At 32.0% G+C, this 21,479-nt stretch overlaps 2 protein-coding genes across 3 annotated transcripts in view; one reads left to right on the top strand and one right to left on the bottom strand.

The window, feature by feature from the left end:
* cpx (synaptic transmission protein complexin) overlaps positions 1-21,479 on the bottom strand; it is a 338,383-nt gene that overhangs the window by 56,823 nt on the left and 260,081 nt on the right. The gene's annotated exons all lie outside the window — the stretch shown is intronic.
* Positions 18,392-21,257, top strand: LOC142983630 (uncharacterized). Its single transcript, XM_076130607.1, has 2 exons — positions 18,392-18,696; positions 19,243-21,257. Exons 1-2 carry the CDS (start codon positions 18,649-18,651, stop codon positions 19,816-19,818), a joined length of 624 nt encoding a protein of 207 aa, XP_075986722.1. The 5' UTR covers positions 18,392-18,648; the 3' UTR covers positions 19,819-21,257.

The raw sequence follows: 21,479 nt of genomic DNA, 5'->3' as shown, positions 1-21,479 counted from the left end.
CTGGTAGAGCCAGTTTACAACTACTGAGAAATGGAGGCTGTTTTGTTTGACGAATATTATTTAGAAATATATGAATAGACATAGCTAAGATTAGAACAGCGGTCTTTCTTTAGTATTTATTTTTAGCGGTACACAGATTTATTTTACGTATTAGCTTTGTCATAAGTCTTTGGGTGGCTTAAACAGCTTTGATAGTAACTATTTAATTCTATGAAATGAAACAATTTAAATTCGGTACTGAAATATTTTGAGAGGTATATTCTGTTGTCCTCATATTTATTATTTTTTTTTTCTGGTCTCTGCTCACTCCTATGGGAAAAAGACGCGATTTTATGTATGTACGTTATATTTTTACTGACTGTACTCACCAAATTGTAAAAATAAGTTAACTTTATTCTGCCTAAAAGCTTTAATTTGACAAGCTACAACTAGGTTTTTTTGACAATTAGTTGTCAAATTAACTTATTTATAATACTCATTCACAAAACAATACTTGTGCAAACAAAATCAGTATTTTAAATAATTAAGATAATCACGATAAGAGCTCCTTTACAACTAAACTAACAATATCCAATAGCTATAACTAAAGTGAAAAACGTATCTACTTTAGAAATCATTCAATAAACCATCTCTACATATCGCTCTACCTTCCCGAGGCAATTTGTACCGGACCGAATAAATGGGATCATGACACCATGATTTCCATACTCGGAGTGACGGACACCCGGGCATCCGTCTGTCCGACTGATCCGGGATAGTTTAACCGGGTTTATACCCGGCTGCTTTTTGTTTAGTGATTTGTAGAGACGATTTGTTAAGGGTTAAGGCTTTCTGGGTGTATTTTTTAGATGAAAGTAGGTAGTAAAGGTTTTTGAAAGTACGATACAAGGTTTATTTCTTGTTTTATGAGTTATTTTAGTTCAGTAGCGAGTATTTTTGCTTAATACGTATTTTAAAATATTTGTAGTTTAGGTTTCGGTTAGGATATTTGCTAAAATGAAGTGTATTTTGACGAAACATTATAAAAAAAAATGTTTCAAAGCTTTTGGTCGTAATAAATTTGGACTGAAATCGTAACTAAATATTTTACTTTCATCTAAATTAATTCAAACATTTTTACGAGACCGAGTGACAAACCTACAAACATTCAAAATAGTAGCACAAACCTTTCTCTATCTTTGCTTATAGTATTATTAATTTAATTACCAACTAAGTCTAATACATTATCCATCAATTAATCAAGTAGATAGCATTGTGATTGTCCAACGAGGCTCGTAACGATCACCATGACTCTACATTGCTCTACACGACTCTACCATGACTTGCGATACTCTACGTGACTCTACGCTGTTTAATTATAGCTGATTTAATGTTTAAAGTGGTTTAGGATTGCTAATCGAAAGTTTGTAGTGTTAGGTAGAGTTTTAAGGCTTTTGGTTAAGTTTTGGATAGCCAATAGCTTATAGATAAAGTAATAGGTAATGTCTGAAAATAATATATCTTGTTAACAAGACCTTCTCAACTACACTTTTTTGACCTGTTCCTTAGAAATTTCCTGCTGTCCATTTTGTCTTACCCTACTAGTGGAAAATATTTTTTAATGTAACCTTCATATTAATATGATGAATGCATTTGTAGTTTAACTAGACTACAGTGAACATTATAACTTTGCACCACGATATTTTAAATCGAATATAACTTGTATTCTTGACTTAATCAATTTATACTGACAAAATATTTTACAATCTAATAATTCTACAACCGGTTTACAAACGTCACTAATTTATAAATTAATTATACAACAACACAATCACAGATATTTCAAACACAATTTGACCAATCACGTTTCATTGTGTTCTCTACAATGGTCTCTACATCTCTACATCTCTACATAGAGTGTAGGTAGAGTCGATAGATCATTACCGCACAAAGCAACCCTTTGAAGGGGTGGGTTAAGATTGATCTGCGAATATATCTTAATGAGAGAGAAATAATTACCTCTGAGAGTTATGTAGAGATGAATGATGGGGAATACTTTCTTTTGGGTTATAATTTATTATTTTCTTTAAGAAATAATTTCCCATGTTCCTTAGCAAGTGAATAGATTCTTTATATGTAAGTATTTTTAAAAACTAAATCAACTATTAGCTAACAATGACTCATTAATTTTCTGTTAGAACTGGCAGTTACGAGCAAAATTTATTATTTTTAAATGTCCTTTTGTTGCAAGGAGTTCTTTTTCGCAGTGATTTTACCAAAGTATATACATAAATGACGTCATGATTTTGAAGCAAGATTTTTGTGATAACTTTCACAGTATAATTGGGGACGAAAGTAATCCAAAATTTCAATTATAATAACCAGAAAATATATACCTACAAATTAACTCCGTGTGTGACCACTACAGTATCTTTCAGGGCTAATTTTGTCCTAAATCTGAGCAAACTAACACAAAAAATATTATTATACTAAACATTAGAAAACCAAATCAACAACAGCAGTTGATTATGCATTACAATCACACTTATGCTGGGGCTACATTAGCGAGCGAAGATTCGTATGGTGTTGGCGCGACAAAAACATCGTGTTCGGGTATGGGCGATGTTCTTGTCTACATTAAGGCGGGCGAAGATTCGTGTCGAGTTGACGCGATGCATCGTGCCTTGTGCTGTTCAGTTTGTTGTGCGGAGACGTGAGTGGTAAATTAAAAATGGAGGAACTCCATAGTGTAAAAAATTAAATGCACGTCCGTCTCGCTTCAAAGTCTGGACGACACTGAATTGACGTAGATGTAGCCACCTAAGCGAATATTGGCGCGACAAATCCCTTTGATTCGCGCCAGTTTACCGACAGCTTCTCGATACTACATCGTCTTCGCCCGAATACTACGCGATGACACGATGAACCCGGCCACATTCATCGCGTTAACACGAATATTCGCCATAGCCCGCTAATGTAGCCCCAGCATTATAATAATGATAATGTACTCGTACATGCAAATAGAAGTGACCGTTGAGCCGGCGTCTAATTGAGCGTGCGCTCAAATTGAGCGGCTCAATCAAACGGCTATTGAGCAATCAATTACTGCAGCCTTCTGGGAATAAACACGTTTTCAGTTTGTTTTGTTTGAGGCTCACAGCTTGGTTCTGTAGTTAGTTGATAAATTATGCATAGTTAAATATAGTGAATTTTTGTTGAGGTTTTTCTAAAGATTGGAAATTGTACTAGTATTAAAATTTAATGTTTATCTTAAATCTATATGTAATTTGAAGGAGTTTTAGAACTAGGATTACGATTAATTCCGAAAACTGTTGTGTTCAATTTCAAATAAGAAACCATTTTACATGTTTGACAAAAGATTTTTGCTTTTTAATTTTTACAAAAGCTTCTTTGTTTACATTATTTTTGTTGTACTCAAAAGTTGTACTGAAAACTTGTATGAAATTATGTATAATATTAGTTGCCTAAAAGAGAACTATTGCGTTACTAATCTAGCTACCATGAGTTGAATTACTATAGCTATATTGCGGATATTTCTGGCCCTGAACGACCAAAAATAACTTAAGGTATTTTAGTAGAACATGTTTTTATTTATAAAAGCCACTTTTTTTCGTTAGTACTTCGTGTTAGGTGAACTCTTTGAAAATAATAACGACCGATTAAATCTTTTTAAGTCGTCCCAAACTCCTTTCTCTAGCGAAAAATACAAACACTTTAAAATTCTTTAAGCAGACATACCCTCGGGGCAAAGCTAGTTAAGTAAGTGTAAAATGCTTGAGGGAAGTTAATAATAGAGCCTACCGGAAATTGTGACGAGCGCGCGCCACCGGAAGTGACGTCGAAGTATTGGGGCGCCGAATTTAAACTTGGGACATAACAGTTTTGTTATATAGATAAAAGAGGAGTTATTATAAGATATTGTAATGGTTTTAATCTTAAACTTAGATCTTTTATGATACTTAGTTTAATTGTTTATGTGAGGTCATTGAACTGCAGCTTTTACGTAAAAATATTATACTATATTTATCAATTTTATCACGTCTGTAATCAATTGTGTTTAATTATTTTACATTGCATCTATGATTTTTGAAATATTTTAGTTATTTGTTATCTTCAATATTAATTTCTCTAATATGAATCTGAATACATCATATATTATTTTAGCTTTAGTATTATTAGTAGTTTTTCAACTAAATCACTGTTACATTTGAAAAATCACATGAAACTTTTTGAAAAAGGACTAATATTTTTAATAAATTATGAGAAATAACATCAAATTACACATTGGTATTTTTTTTTAATCCAAGTATACTATAGAAAAACGCAATTTCATACAACAAGGTTTCACCCAATTCCTCTACACGAGAGTTCAAATACACGACAAAAAAATAGGCAATATTTTAGATTTTAAACCAAATCTTCTCTTCAGGACGCCATTAAACCCTAACTTGTAACTTATCAAAGTACTCCTCAAACCAATTAACACAAAAGCCCACAAAATAAAGCTAAAGGTACAATTTTCACTAACACTTGAACACTTGACGTTCCATACATATTAATTCAACATACAATCCGAGGAGAGTTTCATACATATGTATGAAATAAATACATATGTATCTGCTGTTTTCCATACATGTATGAGAGAGTGTTTCTAGGGTGATTGTTGGTGGGGATTCTTGGTCATTAAAGGGTGGTAACGCTACAGGTTGCAGGGTTTTTGTGCAAGGGTTGTGTAAGATGAATTGGGTTCTGATTTTACTTTGGGAAAAAAGTCTGTAGAACTTTTGAGGAGAAAAAAATACCTTATTAGAATTACTTAGAAATGTATGAGGGAAATGAATAATAATAGTACTAGTTTATTGTCAGATTTATTGTTAAGTTTAGGAGTGCAGTCAACCTGGGTAACTTTGAATCATTTGGGTAACATTAAACGTGGGAACTTGAACTAGTTTCGATATTTTTTTCATATGAAACTAACACAATTGATAAAGGTTTATTTTAGTTTTGCAAACTTTTATCAATTGTGTTGGTTTCATATGAAAAAATAATGATTCAAACAAATAATAAAAACAAATGATTCAGTTACCTAAATTTACCTTATTATTCATTTTAAATATATAAGTTGTTTATGATTGGAATTTATTATAAATGTACGAGTGTATTGTCAGATTTATTGGACGAATTACTTTACTAGATATTTTTTAAAGATTTGTCAATTACAATCGATTACGATAATTAATTGTTGAACGAAGTTGCCTAAGGATTGCAAAACCAGCTCTTTAGGTAACTTTTATTTAAAGGTAAATATAGATTTGCTGCATAATTGAGTAAGCACCTAGGAAGTTAATAAAATAAACAATAACCAAGCAAAGCACAAATGACGTCTTTAAAAAAAACGTGTTTTAGACAGTTTCGCTTTAAAAAAGCTGATATTGTTGGAATTCATGTCATAATATTATATTATTAGCGAATTAAGACTTGCAGTATATTGCTAATTTTAAGTTTAAAATTGTAAAAAATATTTTCATTTCGTCATCGTACATTTATTTAAGTAGTAAGTACATAAGTAAATAGGTGTATAAGTGCGTGGTGATATATCAGCGGCCATTATCCTCTCTCAGCGCCTCTACCGACACTACTCCGCTGTTATTAGGAAAATTCTAACTTATTGCTCTACTTGCTGTGCTCTACAGTCTGGTGTGGTACAAAGTATGAGCGAAAGCGATGTAAGAATAGTGTTGAATGACGACTTTCAAGTTATGGTGCGTTATATAAATGTAAAGTTTTATAAATGTAAAGAATTTTTAATAATATATTAATATTTTAATGTAATTGAAAACGAAATATTAGGTTATTTGTTTACCCGTCACGACGTTTCGATCAAATTGCGTTGTTCGGCGTTCGAAGTTAAATACACAATTTTTTTTAATTATTTATGTTTTAATGTTAACTTTACTATATTTTTATTTCTAGGGTATTCTTTGAAATATTTATTGCTCCCTATTAGTTATCTTAAGACTAAACTGTGAATGTTACAAATGTTGCACAGAGTAGTTAGTTTTTTTAGTATAATACAATTTTATTATATCGTGGTTTATTCGCCGTACTTCTTTTTAAGTTTTTTAAATAACGATAATCAGACGTATCTTATTTCATGTAACAAAAACTAATAATACTCAAAATATGTATATCAAAATAAAAAATCATAACCAGAGCGGGTAATATCGTTTTGATTGTCGCTACCTCTAATATTTTACACCACACTACTTCCTCGCTAAGCGTAATGCATCGTGAAAGGGTCGCGCGTGCCGCAGATATAACGCGCTTGTAAAAATGATCGCAGCTCTACCATCGCTACCGACTCCGACTCCGACTTCAACTCTATCTACTATACCGACTCTATGTACTCTATGTAGAGCCAGGATGTGCATTTGTGCTGTAAGTGGCGCGATTTAAATTATTCTAGGGGAGGAAATTGTTTTGTAAAATGGTTTTTGAAAATTGATTTTTACTGTGGCTCACGTACAGCTTGGTAGAGTCGACGGTTTGAAGAATATTTTGTGTGAAAATAGATTTTAAATAAATAATATGTTCTATTCTAAGAAAATCTAGTTTTGTAGCTAAAGAGCTTTTGTTTTCGATCTACAATACTCTACATAAATAATATGCTTAAGAATTTATTTCAGTAAAATTTTGTTCTCACCAAACCTAGTTTTATAGCATGACTTCATTAGCCTGAATAAATTTTCCGGGGAATTTTCGTTGACAATTCAGGTTTTGAACTATATGTTTATCAAAATTCATCAAAATCTATAACCTAATTTTTGCGTAAAAGAGTATCAAACATACATCTGCTTTCCTCACAAACTTTTGCATCATAACATTACTATAGGTTATTTCTACGAACTATCAAGTAGCATTAAAGTGAAGTGTGAGAAAGTGTATCGCGCCCGCACCGAACCGCCGACCCGTGTCGCCTGTTGATTAATTACCGCGCGATTAATCACGGAACATGACTGATGGCTGACCCACACTAGACTATAGACTACAGTATATTGTCCACTATTTTAGTAGAAATATAACTAAGCAGCTGAAACTGTAGTATACCTTATTTGAGTTTGATTTTTAAGTCTGAATTATGTGCAACTGTAATTTTGTGAATAAAATGTTTCTTATTTATCTCATGATCGGTGTTCAATTTTTGTTCCATTCGGGAATTGAACCGCAGATTTTGTGGTCTGAAGTCACATACACTACGCTTATACCGCGCAGGCAGTGTTTCAAAAAATGCAACCTTACATATGAGATTATTATTTCATTGACTCACTACATGGTTTTTGTAAGACGTATTTTTTATGACTGTGATATTTATTATTTTTTCTAGCCTGTATCATCCCAAAGCTAAATGAAATCCTTACCCTCAACTTTCTATTGTAGGTTAGTGTCTTTTGGCTTTAAAAAATATATTTCCTTGCTATAATTGTTTGAAAGTTTTTTTTTTCCTCATTACTGTCCCACTGCTGGGCAAGGGTCTCTTCCCAAACGAGGAACGAGTAAGGCTTTGAGTCCACCACGCTCGCCGAGTGCGTTTTGGCGACTTTGCATGCTCTCAATAAATGTATTAAAAGACCATTTTGCGAGATAAACCTGATAAACTGATTTAAAACATAAGTTTCAGAAGGAATAATTTAATCAGAATCATATTCCATTCATCTCAAACAGTCTCAAATTGCCATCAATTGGTTGACAAAAGCCTTCTCAGGCTGCAGGTTGTATTGAGACTGTGACGTCATAATCGAGTTGCGACAGCGCTGAGGTTTTTGTTTACATTAGTACTGTTAAATACTGTGTTGTGCTGCGTTTGAATTGATAGAGATGTTCAAGTAGACTTGCCTTTGAAATACGTTTGGCGAGAGTATATTATTAAGTACACGATTAAATTGGAGCTTAAAGAAGTTTGTTAAATTTGATTTTTGTAAAAGAGAAGGTATACTTTGAGGTAGTTTTTGTAAAATACTTGCTGTTTTTGTCTTTTAGTTTGAAGGGTTTCGTACTCAATAAAACCTAAAAATAATTTATTTTACTTAAGGTAAAAGAAAGTACCTGAAATGAATACCATGTAGTTTTATTTAATTAAGTTTTTTACATTAAAAAGATATCTGTTCATAACAAAGACTTCTTTTGTAGACAAACAATCAATATTTCACATTGTACCGTGTCGTTCTTTGAAACATTTTATAAAATAAACGTCCATTCGGAATGGGAATATAACGAGAAAATTACCCTCAATTATAACATTATACTTACGGCAAACAATTACAGTTTTCGGAAAATGGACGTAGGAAATTTATTGTGTAATTTATAGAATACAAATACAAATACATTGTTTTGTTATGATTTCAATAGTTTTATTTAGTTATAGAAATCTTTTATGTTTAAAAGCGAAATACCTGTTTAATTAGATAGCCTTTTAAAAAGGTTGCCTAAAATTGAAATTTAAGAAATCAGCTCCCAAATATTTAAACTTAAAAAAATTACCAATTTTGCTCAACTTTAATGCTGCCACTTTTGCGAATACGGCCTACTTATAAAAAAATATTTTCTCTTGTTATTATTTATATTTATCGTCAATATTAACAAAACTAGCACACAACATCACAACTCACTCTAACATTATCACAACTTAACGGACCTACTCTCCCAAACCACTATCCCCGGAAACCCAATTCAAACGCAGCACGGCACTAAATAACAAAATTAGCGCAACGTCTCCCGTCTTAAGAACAGAGATCTGCTTAATCAAAGCGAGGCTAACAAGATTTGTCGCGAAGATCGGCCCTTTTATTTATTAACTAACTTCGGCCCATTGGTCCCGAGTGTTTATTCGACGGACGATTTATACGCAAGCCTTTTAGACTTAGTGCTTCGTTTACATCGTGTTGATGTGATTGGATTTGATTTATGTAGGGATTTTGGGGAGAATCTTTAGTTTTGCTGTCTTACTAATAAATTTCGTATTTATACAGTATGTTTTCGCTTAAAATTAGGTTTGTAACTGTATATGAGTGAAAAAGACAAAAACAATGTGTATGTCACTAAAGCTTAACGTTTTGTATTAATTTTTAAAACACGTAAGTAGCACAGGTTTAAAGAAATAAACAACGCTTATTTTCAAAATAATGTGTTACTACTAATTATTTCAAGTTGTCTGTTATTTGTTTATGTAAGTGGGAACTTGAGGAGCCTTAGAGGTTGTTTATTTATTTTTAAACGAAATATACATTTGTTTAATTCCTCAATTCATGTCTCGCGAGATTAAGAACCTAAGCTAAGATGTAACTCTATGGTCTATGTCCATATTAAATTACGCTTTAGTATAACATGAAAACACCCTGGTTTCTACTTTTATATGAAACTAACTAAGTAAAACTACCTAGGCTCAATATTTTAACGCTAAATCCAAAAAAAAACCACGGAATTGATCCAAAGGCTTAACAATTAAACAAACAACAACTAAACAGGTCCTTGAGAAAAAATGGGAGGCGTTCAGAAAGAGGAGCAATTACAGAGCAAAGGCACTCGACACGTCATCGCGTCAGCCGCAGGAGGCTGTGTGAGGAGAACGGAAATTGTTCTGCCGCCGGCCGCCATCTTGCCGACCGGAATACCACCAAATTATGCTCCTCTATAAGTTATGGATATTCAGTGATTTTTATTTTCGGTTAGTTGCGTGTGTAAATGGTGGGCTTTGAAGTGGTGGTGAGAATAGATGTTTGGGATTTGATTTGATTGATTTTGTTTTAGAACGGTTGTCTTTGAATCATGGTATTGTGTTACTGCCTTATATAAAGAAGCAGACATTAGTTTGTCTTTTTCACGATAGATTCAGATGAAGGTTCCGAAAAGGAAATAAACAAATCTGCTCATTATACTGCTATATATTAGTTATGCTATCATATTATAGTATCCAAAAATGTCGAAATAATGATGCTTGCTAAAGAAAATGTTTTTTTTTATATTAATGAGATAAATTCATACTACATATATTATTAACTGTGGAAAAATCTTAATTGAGGGTCTTAAGCGTTATGTAAAAGAAATATATTTTTAATTTAGGCTATTTTTAAAAACATATTTATTTATAAATACTGTTCTATTCTATTCCTAAGCAATTTAATTCCTTCACTAAATATAGTCGATAGACCGCATTATTAATACTACATAAATACAGGGCTGGCACGCGCGAGGCGACGACGCGGCACTATCGGCGCGCGACACCGCTCGCGCTTCACTGACTGACGTAATTGTTGTAGGGCTGCCTCGAACAAGATGGACGATCGTTTTTTTTACGAATTGAATAGGGTTTAACAACAAATTTCCACATACTGTCCACATAAAGGCTACACGCCTTTATGTGGACAGTATGTGGAAATTTGTCATTTTGGTGGTTTAAAAAAATGTTTGGTTTTAATCTTTGTCTATATTTTTTTGATAAGCTTTGTAATAAAATAATGTTTCAAAATAACTTTGTCCAAACAGAGAATATTTTTGGTACATGATTTTCAATTCTCATATCGTTACCTATAATATAATTGTCAAAATTTCGCATTTTTGGAACTTATATCTTAATATTAAGATTATGTTAACTTTTTCGGAAAGTTGACATTTTGAAAACAATTCCGGGTTGAAGGTACGATTTTTGTATTGAAAACCTTACTAACAGTTTGCCTAATCCGGGACAGAAAAACAAAACCTATGTTTAATTGTACATGTACCACAAATGTTTTAAATAATTGTCGTACTTTCATACATTGTCTACATATTCAAGTTATTCAGGCTAGGTGCTCTGTAAAATTTTTCATTCATATTCCTTTGAATATTAAAAATACCTGTATAATAATATTTCTCTCGATTCTTGACCGGAACTCCAAAGCATGTTCACTATTCCACCTATGGATTCCTCTCTACGTTTGTCTCCATTTAAATTCTATCGGTAAGAATTCTTTCAGTAATACGATCATTGCATTTGTTCGGAATCAAATAAAAGTTAATGGTCACTGAAAATTAATTGTTTTAATATGTTTGTGCCTTTGTAGAATTGTAGAAACGTTCTTAGTGTACGGAAACCCTACAACATTTTGAGAAGAAGAAAGTTAAAATATTACAATTTATTTGTATGTCAATTTGTCTAAATTTATGTATTAAAATGTATATAAGTAGGTATGTTTATCAGTAATTTGGTTACCATACTACAAGCTCTGCTTAGTTTGGAATCAGATGACATGTGTGAGTTTTCCTAAGGTAAGTCTCATTTTACACGTTTATTTAGACGGCCACGCCAACGTTATATCAATAATAATGATATATTATAATGTAAATATCTAAATATACGATAACCAATCATCATCAAAAAAATAAAAAGATATATGTTGGTATTTTTAAAATTTTGCTCCATTACTATGATCGCTTACAGCTAAAAAGTACGCATTTTCTTATAAAACAGTAGTATTAAACGCCTAGTATCTATGGTAGGAAAATGTATAAAACATCACAGTACCCGTATTTCAAGCAATAAACTATCACCAGAAATAGTTTCTAAAAGAACGGTATAGAAAAAAGACGAACGACCGTTTGAAAGACAACGATTGCTTTACAAATCTCAGTCGCCATCTTGGATATCCGAGTATCCGAACTATATCCGCCGTATCCGAACTGACCCGCTCGCAAACCGTGACTTATATCCGTTAGTATACGAATAAGCTCTGTTTATGGCCCCGGGATTGCCTGTGTATAAATTTTTATATCGGGAAGGATATAGAAGGAATATATCTTTGTAAATGTACACGTTTTCCTACTTTATGTGTTGAATTTCAATTTTGTTGCACGTAGTTCGGGCGTTGGGGTGTAGATGGCGCTGTTATCAATTTTGGAAGCGTTTGTAGGTCTGTAATTTTCAGAGGGTAGTTATTAACGTTTTATTAACTTGAAAAATTACAATTTAAAGGGTCATTTCCAAAATTATTTAATATCTATGTATGTAAATCATTTCACTATTTTCACTTACAAACTGTTTGAACAATCAACTCTTTTCATTGTATAAAATTAACCAACTTTCTTTAAGTAAAAACTCGGTCTACCACTATTGTCATAGAATTAGACATTTCTTGCTATTTATTGTAGCTAGTTTTCAACATAAATCTGATATGTCAATGTTCTATCATCTACTTTTGAGTCATACCAAACTAACACATAATGAATCTCAACTACACATTTAGTACATAGATGAAACAAATATTTAAAATAAATGAATATTGTATTAGTGGTTTAAATAATCTTATTTCCCGTCTACAAGTATTTGTTTATTGAGCAAGGAGTCTGTTGAGCGCAGCAACAAGTTGTATCGCGAGATACTACGCTTGTGTGAGACTGTCCTCCGAGATAAAGGAATACAAGTAGTTTAGTGGAAGATATAGTTATTTTTATATTTCGTTGGAAGTACGTGTGAAGTTTGAGAGAAAAATACTTGATATATTATTTCTTATTTCTTTAGAATGTGATTCTATACAATTTATTCATTTATTTACATATTTACGACCTTACTTAAACAGTATTAACTACACATGTAAGTTATAGGTACATAAAAATAATCTTAACAAAATGACTTTGGCCTGAAAAATATAACGCAATCAGTTTCACGATGCAATAATTTGACACATTCCGACATACCTCGAGTAAAAAAAATCGAATTTTCATATATTTTTTCATTTCAAAATCATTGCACTGTATCCTTGCATTTACAAAACGAAAAATACCGTCAAAATATTTCCAAGACAAAGAAAAATGTTGCAAAAGCAATGATTTATTCAAATACCTTGAAACCCAAAGCCAAACCGTAAAACAACACCCAAACAATATATTCTTCACAAAAAATAGAAATAAGGAAAAAAATATGAAGTGATAGTTGTGTACGAGGCAAATAAAATGTATGGAATAAAGCGAGCGGATCAAATATGTGCGCGAACTGCCTTACGAGGTTTTCTCTAGTTTTACGGGAGAAAAATTGAGACAGGCACGCAGCGGTTTGTTGATTTGGGCAAAAAATAAGGGGTAAAAGTGAGGTATAGTTATTAGTATGGCTAGTGAATTTTACCGAAACTATTACATTAAAAACAGTTATGGAAATCTGGCTGGAATCTTACTATGATACGAATTTGAAGGATACCTTAAAGCCCGTTCGTAAAAAATACGACACTAGTAACTGTTTCAAAAATAACACTGAATAAAATTAGTAAGGTTATTCGTATCGCTCGAACATTATCTTTCACATTTTAAGCCGACTATTATAATCTCATCTAACTTTAATAATTTAATATTGAAGTGACCATCATTTACTATCGAAAATATTCTTACGCAGACGAGTATTCATTACAGCAATACACCAGTCCTTTATTAATCTACGAAACTAAAATACTTCAACGTTTTATATCACACATCCTTTCACATACAAGTACGTGTCCGTTTTAACAAATTTCTGATGAGTCATGGTGACCTGAAAATTTCAGTTCACTTGATAAGAATATGTGCACGTATTTCATCTAGATCTATGAAGGAGCTAAATTACTGGAAGCTGAAAATATGAGAATTTTATTTAATAAAATTTTTGCTTTTTCTTTTACGTATCCCACAATACGTGTAGCCAGCACTTCATGTTTTCTTCGAAAAAATGCTGTAATTATATTTTTACAACCGATCGCCTGCTTGATATTACTCCTGCCTGAATTTTATTTTTTTCAAAGTAAAAATACTAAGGTATTGTTACCTACTAATCCATTAAAAAATTATTGCTATTAAAATGTGTCCTTTGAAAAACCAAGTTAAAAAGTTAAACAACGCAGACTGCGTTGCGAGTATTATTAGTTTAGAGAATTTTCTAAGTAGAGACACTTCAAAAGTTACAGTGTTCAATCTTTCGTAAGTTACAGAATTAAATATTAGCTTTGTTGCAATAAAGCTGTTTAACACAAAGTCCCAAAGAAATCCATTCCAAAAACAGCAAGAATTTTCCAACGATGTCTCACAATCCATAATTCATCAAACGTCCCAAAAATTCACATCGAACCTGAAAATATTCTGTACAGCGTGCCGGTCGCGCATTCTTTCCCGTATGTTCTAAGCACGCGGCAGATCGGTTGCCATGGCAACGGCACGTACGCCCCGCCCCCTCGTTATGATAGTGATGCGCCAATGTCGATACAGCTGTCGATGTATTTAGTTGTATTATTTTATGAGTGAGCTGTGTCAGTAGTATTGGAATATTGTTGACTGTTAAGAAAATGTCGTTTAGTCAGTTTTTTGTGTTACTTTTATTCAATATGGCAAGTTTGAGGTTTGTATTTTTTGGGGAATTGTATTTTTTTATTGGCAGCTTTGGTGTTCGGAATTTTTGAGGAAGAGACAAACTTGTCTATATAAATATACCATTTATGTTCAGTAAAAAATATTATACTATTCTAAAATCTGAAAGACTTATTGGAATTGTACCTTCAACACGTAACTCAAAAATAATGAAAATCATTAACTCTTGTTTTATAGCTTGTAAATAAGTTTCAGTTAAACTATCTGCTAGAGAGACAATGTATGAACGCAGAAACGATATACATACAATCTGAAACATATCTTGAAGTGGTATCCACTTGTATAATAAAAACAAATTAGTGTAATTTCACTAATACATAATATTCTAAGCCCATCATAATCATTAACTAATATAAGATAATTCATAAAGGGTTATTAATATCAAGTTATGTGTTAATATGGAGGGCTACGCCGCGGAATGCCATGCCATCTGTATTAGATGATACCTGCATTTTATAACCCCCTGCGGTATTATTTATTGAATTTTATATTAATTCTACCCGCGACTTCGTCCGTCACCTGAATTTACCTGTGGAAATGCGTCATTTTCAGATAAAAAGTAGCCTATGTTATTTCTCGGGTATCAAAATATCTCCATACCAAATTTCATGCGAATTGGTTCTGTAGTTTAGGCGTGATTGAGTAACAGACAGACAGACAGACAGAGTTACTTTCGCATTTATAATTTTGGTATGGAGTATGGATATTAATAATTAATAAGTGTATGAGTATGGATCACTAATACATAATATTCTAACTAATATAATATCTATACTAATATTATAAAGCTGAAGAGTTTGTTTGTTTGAACGCGCTAATCTCAGGAACTACTGGTCCGATTTGAAAAAATCTTTCAATGTTAGATAGCCCATTTATCAAGGAAGGCTATAAGCTATATATCATCACGCTACGACCAATAGGAGCAGAGTACCAGTAGAAAATGTTACAAAAACGGGGGAAATTTTGACTCATTCTCTCTTATGTGACGCAAACGAAGTTGCGCGGGTCAGCTAGTAATTCATAAAGGGTTATTAATATCAAGTTATGTGTTAATATGGAGGGCTACGCCGCGGAATGCCATGCCATCGGTATTAGATGATACCTGCATTTTATAACCCCCTGCGGTATTTATTTATTAAATTTTATATTAATACTAGCTTAATGAGGTCAGACTTGTCTGTTCTGTAAAAAAGTAGTATGGTATTGATGAATAATGTTGGGTTACCTCGAATTGGTTTTAATGCAATGTGTTTATTTGTTGAAAGTTGTGTCTCTCATAGGTTTAAATTCGATTGAAATTAATTAACTTGCTTATAATTTACCACAACACTTTTAAATGTTATTGTAAATTTGTAACTACATATTTGTGCGATACACAAAAAGCTGTTTCAAGTCTGGTTGTACTTTCTATCCGTTGTTTGTTTGTATATTCGTGAAAGTCCCCGCGACACAAGAGTGACTCAATTCTTAGTAAAGGAGATGGCTTTTAAAAAGAAAAAAAGAATTCTGCATTATTAGTTCCATTAACATAACGTCAGAATCATGAATAATGTAAATAAATTATATTACAAAGATCGAAATAATAAAGAAATTAAAATATATTTCCAATGAAAACATGTTCAATATAAAAACTGCAACATTTAATTATAATTAAGTAGGTCACATTGCGAAGTCGGATCATATCCGACTTAATAAAACGAAACAGAACGTCAATGTTAATGTCACACAAAGGAAAACTTACATTTAACTTCATTAATGTATGAAAAAACATTAAAAATGCCGTTCCTTTGTCCTCTTGTATAATGTTATATTATAAAGAATATTTTTCTGTCATTTGTTTGCTGGTACGGTAATATGTCAGAGAGTTATAATAATACGAAACGTAAAAATCAGTTTTTTAAAGCATACGAAAACGGTTGGATCTGTTTTCAATATAATTCCGCTTATAAATGGGACGTTTTCTGTGCTATGAAATATTCTAAACCAGTATTTTGATCTTATAAGAACATTCAAGGATTTTTATTCCCGAACAAGGAAAGAGTTAGGGTTTCAGTCCACCATGCTGGTCAAGTGCGGGTTGAGGACTAATCCAAGTGAAGTAGTTTGACTGTACTTAAATTATACTGGAACATCATTTTAAGAACTATTGGGCACCCTTGTACCCTTTGCCTCGGAGACTATAAACATTTAGTGTCAATAAAGCACCCTGAAAGTATAAACATATTATCTAAACCTTCTTTGGAAACTAAGCAAAATACTTAAACAATATTCCAAGTAAGTCTAACTCCTTACCTACTGAAGCATTATTCCTCACACAAATATCTGCCATTACCCGCCCATTAAGCGCCATTAAATTGCAAATCGATAACTCATATACCATTGTCTCCTAAGAATGCCTTAATATACGCCCGAGACGGGAAATAACGCAGGATCCCGATCGAAGCCCGGGAATGTCCGGAATTGCGGGACCCCGGGACGGAATTACGTGACGGCCTTATCGATACCAATAACGGGATGCGAATATTTTTGAAAAATTAAATATGCAGTTGACATGGCACTTCTTATATTGGAAGGATATAAGAGTTCTGACCTTTTGGAATTGCATATTGAATGAAAGACATACTTGGTTTTGTGTTTTGCTGAAAAATGTTTTGTCAAATGTTGTAAACAGTCACAAACAGAAATCAGATTATTATTATTGTTATTTAAGAATACCTGAAAATCTATTTTACGGTCTCTTTTCTAGTAAGACATTTTTGGAATGAAATGTTTTATACATGTTGTCAATTTTTTGAAAAGGTAATTTACTGTGCACTCAAATAGTCATCTTTAGTCTCCATCAACCGTGATAGAAACGTGGTCTGGGTGAGATTGTCGTTACATTTTTTCAACTATTCTTTAACCAAAGATGGATAAGAACTTAAATTGTTCTTAGTTGTAAAGTTGTCTGGAAACTAACCGGCAGTTATCTTCAACACAAAGATAAACATAAACTTTATTATCACTTTACTTAAAACATGTGTTTGACTTTCAAAATGTCGGTACTTTGAACCTTTAACTAACGGTTTACGACTTATTCTTAAATAAACGTTATCGTAGAGTGAAAAGATATTTGTTTTAAAGAAGGATTAAAGCCTCTTTGTGTTATATTTGTGAGAATTTCTGACCTGCACTTTTGGGATTATTTTTATTGTGGGAATGGGCTTTGGAAAGAAATACCGATGTTTAGCTTTACCGGCAGTTGCCACTGCCAATGTTATTTTAAAAATTATAGGGGTTTATTTTAGAGATGACGGATAATTGATATATCATATCTGTTTCACAGATTTTCGCACATAAAGAATAATAAAAGAAATTGGTAAAGTATTTCGTTACCAAAATTGTTATAAGTCAACTATTTTTTTATAAAGCAATATTCAGTCACGATGAGTCAAAGGAATGGTTTCTTGTTGGACAGAAAAATGTCTCATCGCTACATCCACGCAAGAGGGTATAGGTTCGATTCTAAAACAAAATAAATGATTGTGTAATCCACACATAACTTATGCAGGTTTCATAAAACCATATTAGCTGACGTTAGTATGTCTGTGAAGCCTTCAGACAGGCAAGATAAATTAATTAGAAAATTTCTTACAAACTTGTAGAACTTGAAACTTATACATGAAACTATATTTTTACACTGTTATATCAGTCCAAACAAAAATGTTGCAGTAAAACATTTCACTCACAGAATTCAGGTTCTTTCTAGATCTACTACAATCATTAAACTTATGATTTGACATTAATCCATTCCCACACCTATTAACGGAATTACAAAAATAAGTCATTATGAATTACCAGAAAATAGCATAAGCACTACAAATGACTGTCATTATCTTAACCGATTTTGGTAACAATATGGTAATAAAGTTCATTGTATTATTGAACCTAAGTGTTACCGGGAAGGGTGGCGGAAAAAGCCGAGTGGGGGCGGAAACATCCGAAGTTAAGTCATTACGGGGTGCGTATACGCATATAAACTAAAGTATATAGTAAAGTCATTCTCAGTTACCCGATACTCTAAGCCGGGAGCTGAGGGACGCCATTGCAAATTTTGCGAATATTTTTGCTATTTTATTTTTATTATTTTGTGTTAATTTTTAAGTTTAATTAAGTGAGTTAAAGATGATTTTCTGAGTGTAAAAGTATCGCAGTTTATAAACTAATATTTAGTGTCTGTGTTAATTTGTTAAAATGACGAAATCTCAAGCTTACTACTACGAGGATGTCGTGTTTCAGTTGGTGAGTATCTATTTATATATATTTACTTTTCATCGTATTAAATTGGTGATTTAAAATGTTTAGGTTTATGGTATAAGAGAAAAGAACTTTTTAAGTTTTCTATTATGTATTTGAAACTCCATTTTATGGTAAGAATAAGTTTTTTGTGTACCATTAATTTTTAGCTTAATAATAAATGTGTTGTATTTTTTTTATAACAAAGATTATGCCTAGCTGTAAGCTATTAGCGATTGTGACTTTTAAAACATTTGGTAATTATTATTGACATGCAATAACATAAAGTTAATTAATACTAATATAACAATATTAATTAATTAAAGATAGGTGTTGACGCGTCATCAACATCGATAAAAGCATTGTAGGTTCGATAATCCTAGGTGTGCTTGAAAAAAAACAAAAAAAAACATGGCGTATATTACCATGATGCAGTAGATAGAACATTTCACCTTCAAGAAATAAAACGTCTTAAATTTTTAAAATTACTATTTAAATAGTTAATTATAGCACTTACAAATTCCCTCATCTAACTTTAATTTCTGTTCACAGGAACTAAACCTGCAGAACATCAGGAGAGACCTGATCCGTCTCCTCGAGGAGTACAGGTTCAGTGAGTGCTTCGCGTGCAACCGCCTCAAGTGCTGCTGCATCAGCGACTCCTTCCTCAGCACCACCCTCTCCCTCACCAGCTCCGACAGCGCCTGCCCCTACGACCGTGACCATTCCATGGACGCATACTACAACGCCGCTCCACCACCAGAAACATTACCTACACCCATCTGGCCCGAGAACAAAACCACCAATGTACATCCAACTATCAATCAAGACAAAACGTCGCCTATTTCCGTCGCCTCTCTAAATATCTGGATAAAAGCCTCAATACCAAATATAACCCAATCTAATTCAAGAGTCATCTTCCCCGTACCAAAAAAAGTGCTGGATCAGACCAATTATTCATGGCCACCTTTCCCCGACTCTATATGGAGTGACGAAAGATTGAAAGAAACGACCGAAAGGGAAGATAGATTTAACAACCAGAGTGAGGGAGACGGCAACAGTTCTGTCGAGCAGTTCTTCAGATATTTCGGTAATCGGGCAGTTTCTAAGACTGCGTTCGCATGTTGATGGGAAATTTTAATAATGGAATACGGTGTTCATTGCGGGGTTACTGTTAAGTGATTGGCACAAGTGCCTTATTAAATACGCAATAGGGCCAAATGAGATTAAATTCTCGCTTAATTTTTCATTTTTATTTAGGTAAGGTTTGGTTTTTCGATGTGTTGAACATAATTTTAGTAACTTGTGAGTTGTGAATCGTCTAAGTCATATAAAATGAAGTACTAAAATTTATTTTGATAGTAAAACTGTGATAAAAGTAAAAATTGTAATAAGATTTTAATTAGTAATTAATTAGAATGAAAGAGTGTATGTCAGTGATTAGTATGATTGTCCTCCGCAAATTAGAAATAACTTCTAGTGTTGAAAGAGACTTTTAAACCAAAGTATAAAGTAAATAATACAATAAATTTTAATGTAAGTAAAAAAATATAGTGCAATTTTAACAAGGTTTTATTAATGATAATTAACGGAGAAAGTCAATTGTAATTGTGATATTTATCTTCAAACTTTTAAGGAACTTCAAACCAAATAAATATTGTATAAAATTACTCACTAGTTATTAAAATATATGTATTTGTAATTAGTATAGTTATAGTTTCGGTTTCATTAATCGATCGTCAGTTAAGGATAAGATAATAATTAATTGTAGTAACTTATCCTTCATTGATGGTAGGGATATTAATCTGGTGAGTCCATCTTTAGTGGCTGTGACTTAGTAGTTTCTACACTGCCGCATAGATGGCGTTGTATTATTTACAAGAAATAACAAAAAAAACTATAAAATGAAAAAAATCCAAAAAAATTTGGGTGTTTTGTATTTTTAAGAAAAAAACAGAAATCTTACATAGTTGTAAGTAAAATTTGTAAAAAAAATCTCAATATAATACTATTGACTATAGTAGCAAAGAAAATATGAAAAAAAATCTATAAAACTATAGAAAATGTTTGTAAAATAAGAAAAAATATGTCAATTTTTAAATAACAAGACTTATGTATAATGTCGCTTATGTTATTTAAAATATTATTTAATTAAAGTTTTATAAACTTTGACAAGATATTTGACAAGTCATGAAAGTGTTTTCATGACAATTTTTTGGCTAGATTTATTTGAGTCGGAAATACCGGAGGAAGAAGGAATCTAATACATTTTTCTTAAAGTCAATTAACGTTAATGTTCAAAGAAATCGATTTTAAGAAAAATATGTAACAACTGGTAAATTAAAGAAATGTATAACAAACTGCTGTATTTTTAATTACCCCATTTTTATTTAGTCAAAGCCAAATATGTTTTATTTCATAAACTTAAACAAGTATTTGAAATAAACTATATGCTTTATTTAAACAAGTGTTTGAAATCGTCGTTTTTTTTCTACCACCGTTTCGGTAAAGCTGTTACTCGTGAGAAGAAACGGCAAGAAACTCACGGTTTGCTCTTTTTAAATGTCAATATTTTCAATTATAACAATGTCATATTAATGTTTTACAGTTAAATTTAAGGATGTCATATCGATTACTCTTATGTGTTTCTGAGGAACACATAATTAATTTAACTAGATAACAACACTGCAAATAAATATTTAAATTCTATTATTTATTGCATTTATTTCACTTATTTAAAATAATATTTAATCTATTGAAATACATGATACTCTACCACAAAGCAAACT

The sequence above is a fragment of the Anticarsia gemmatalis genome, chromosome 24, assembly GCF_050436995.1.
Source record: "Anticarsia gemmatalis isolate Benzon Research Colony breed Stoneville strain chromosome 24, ilAntGemm2 primary, whole genome shotgun sequence".
Taxonomy (NCBI): domain Eukaryota; kingdom Metazoa; phylum Arthropoda; class Insecta; order Lepidoptera; family Erebidae; genus Anticarsia; species Anticarsia gemmatalis.
Note: the sequence above shows the minus strand (reverse complement) of the source record. Positions and strands in the feature narration are given on the sequence as shown.

Bases quoted from the DNA above. Each gene is read 5' to 3' on its own strand.
- LOC142983630 (XM_076130607.1), top strand. From the start codon at position 18,649: ATGACGAAATCTCAAGCTTACTACTACGAGGATGTCGTGTTTCAGTTG. The intron at 18,697-19,242 runs GTGAGTATCTAT...TTCTGTTCACAG, and splicing joins AGGATGTCGTGTTTCAGTTG to GAACTAAACCTGCAGAACAT.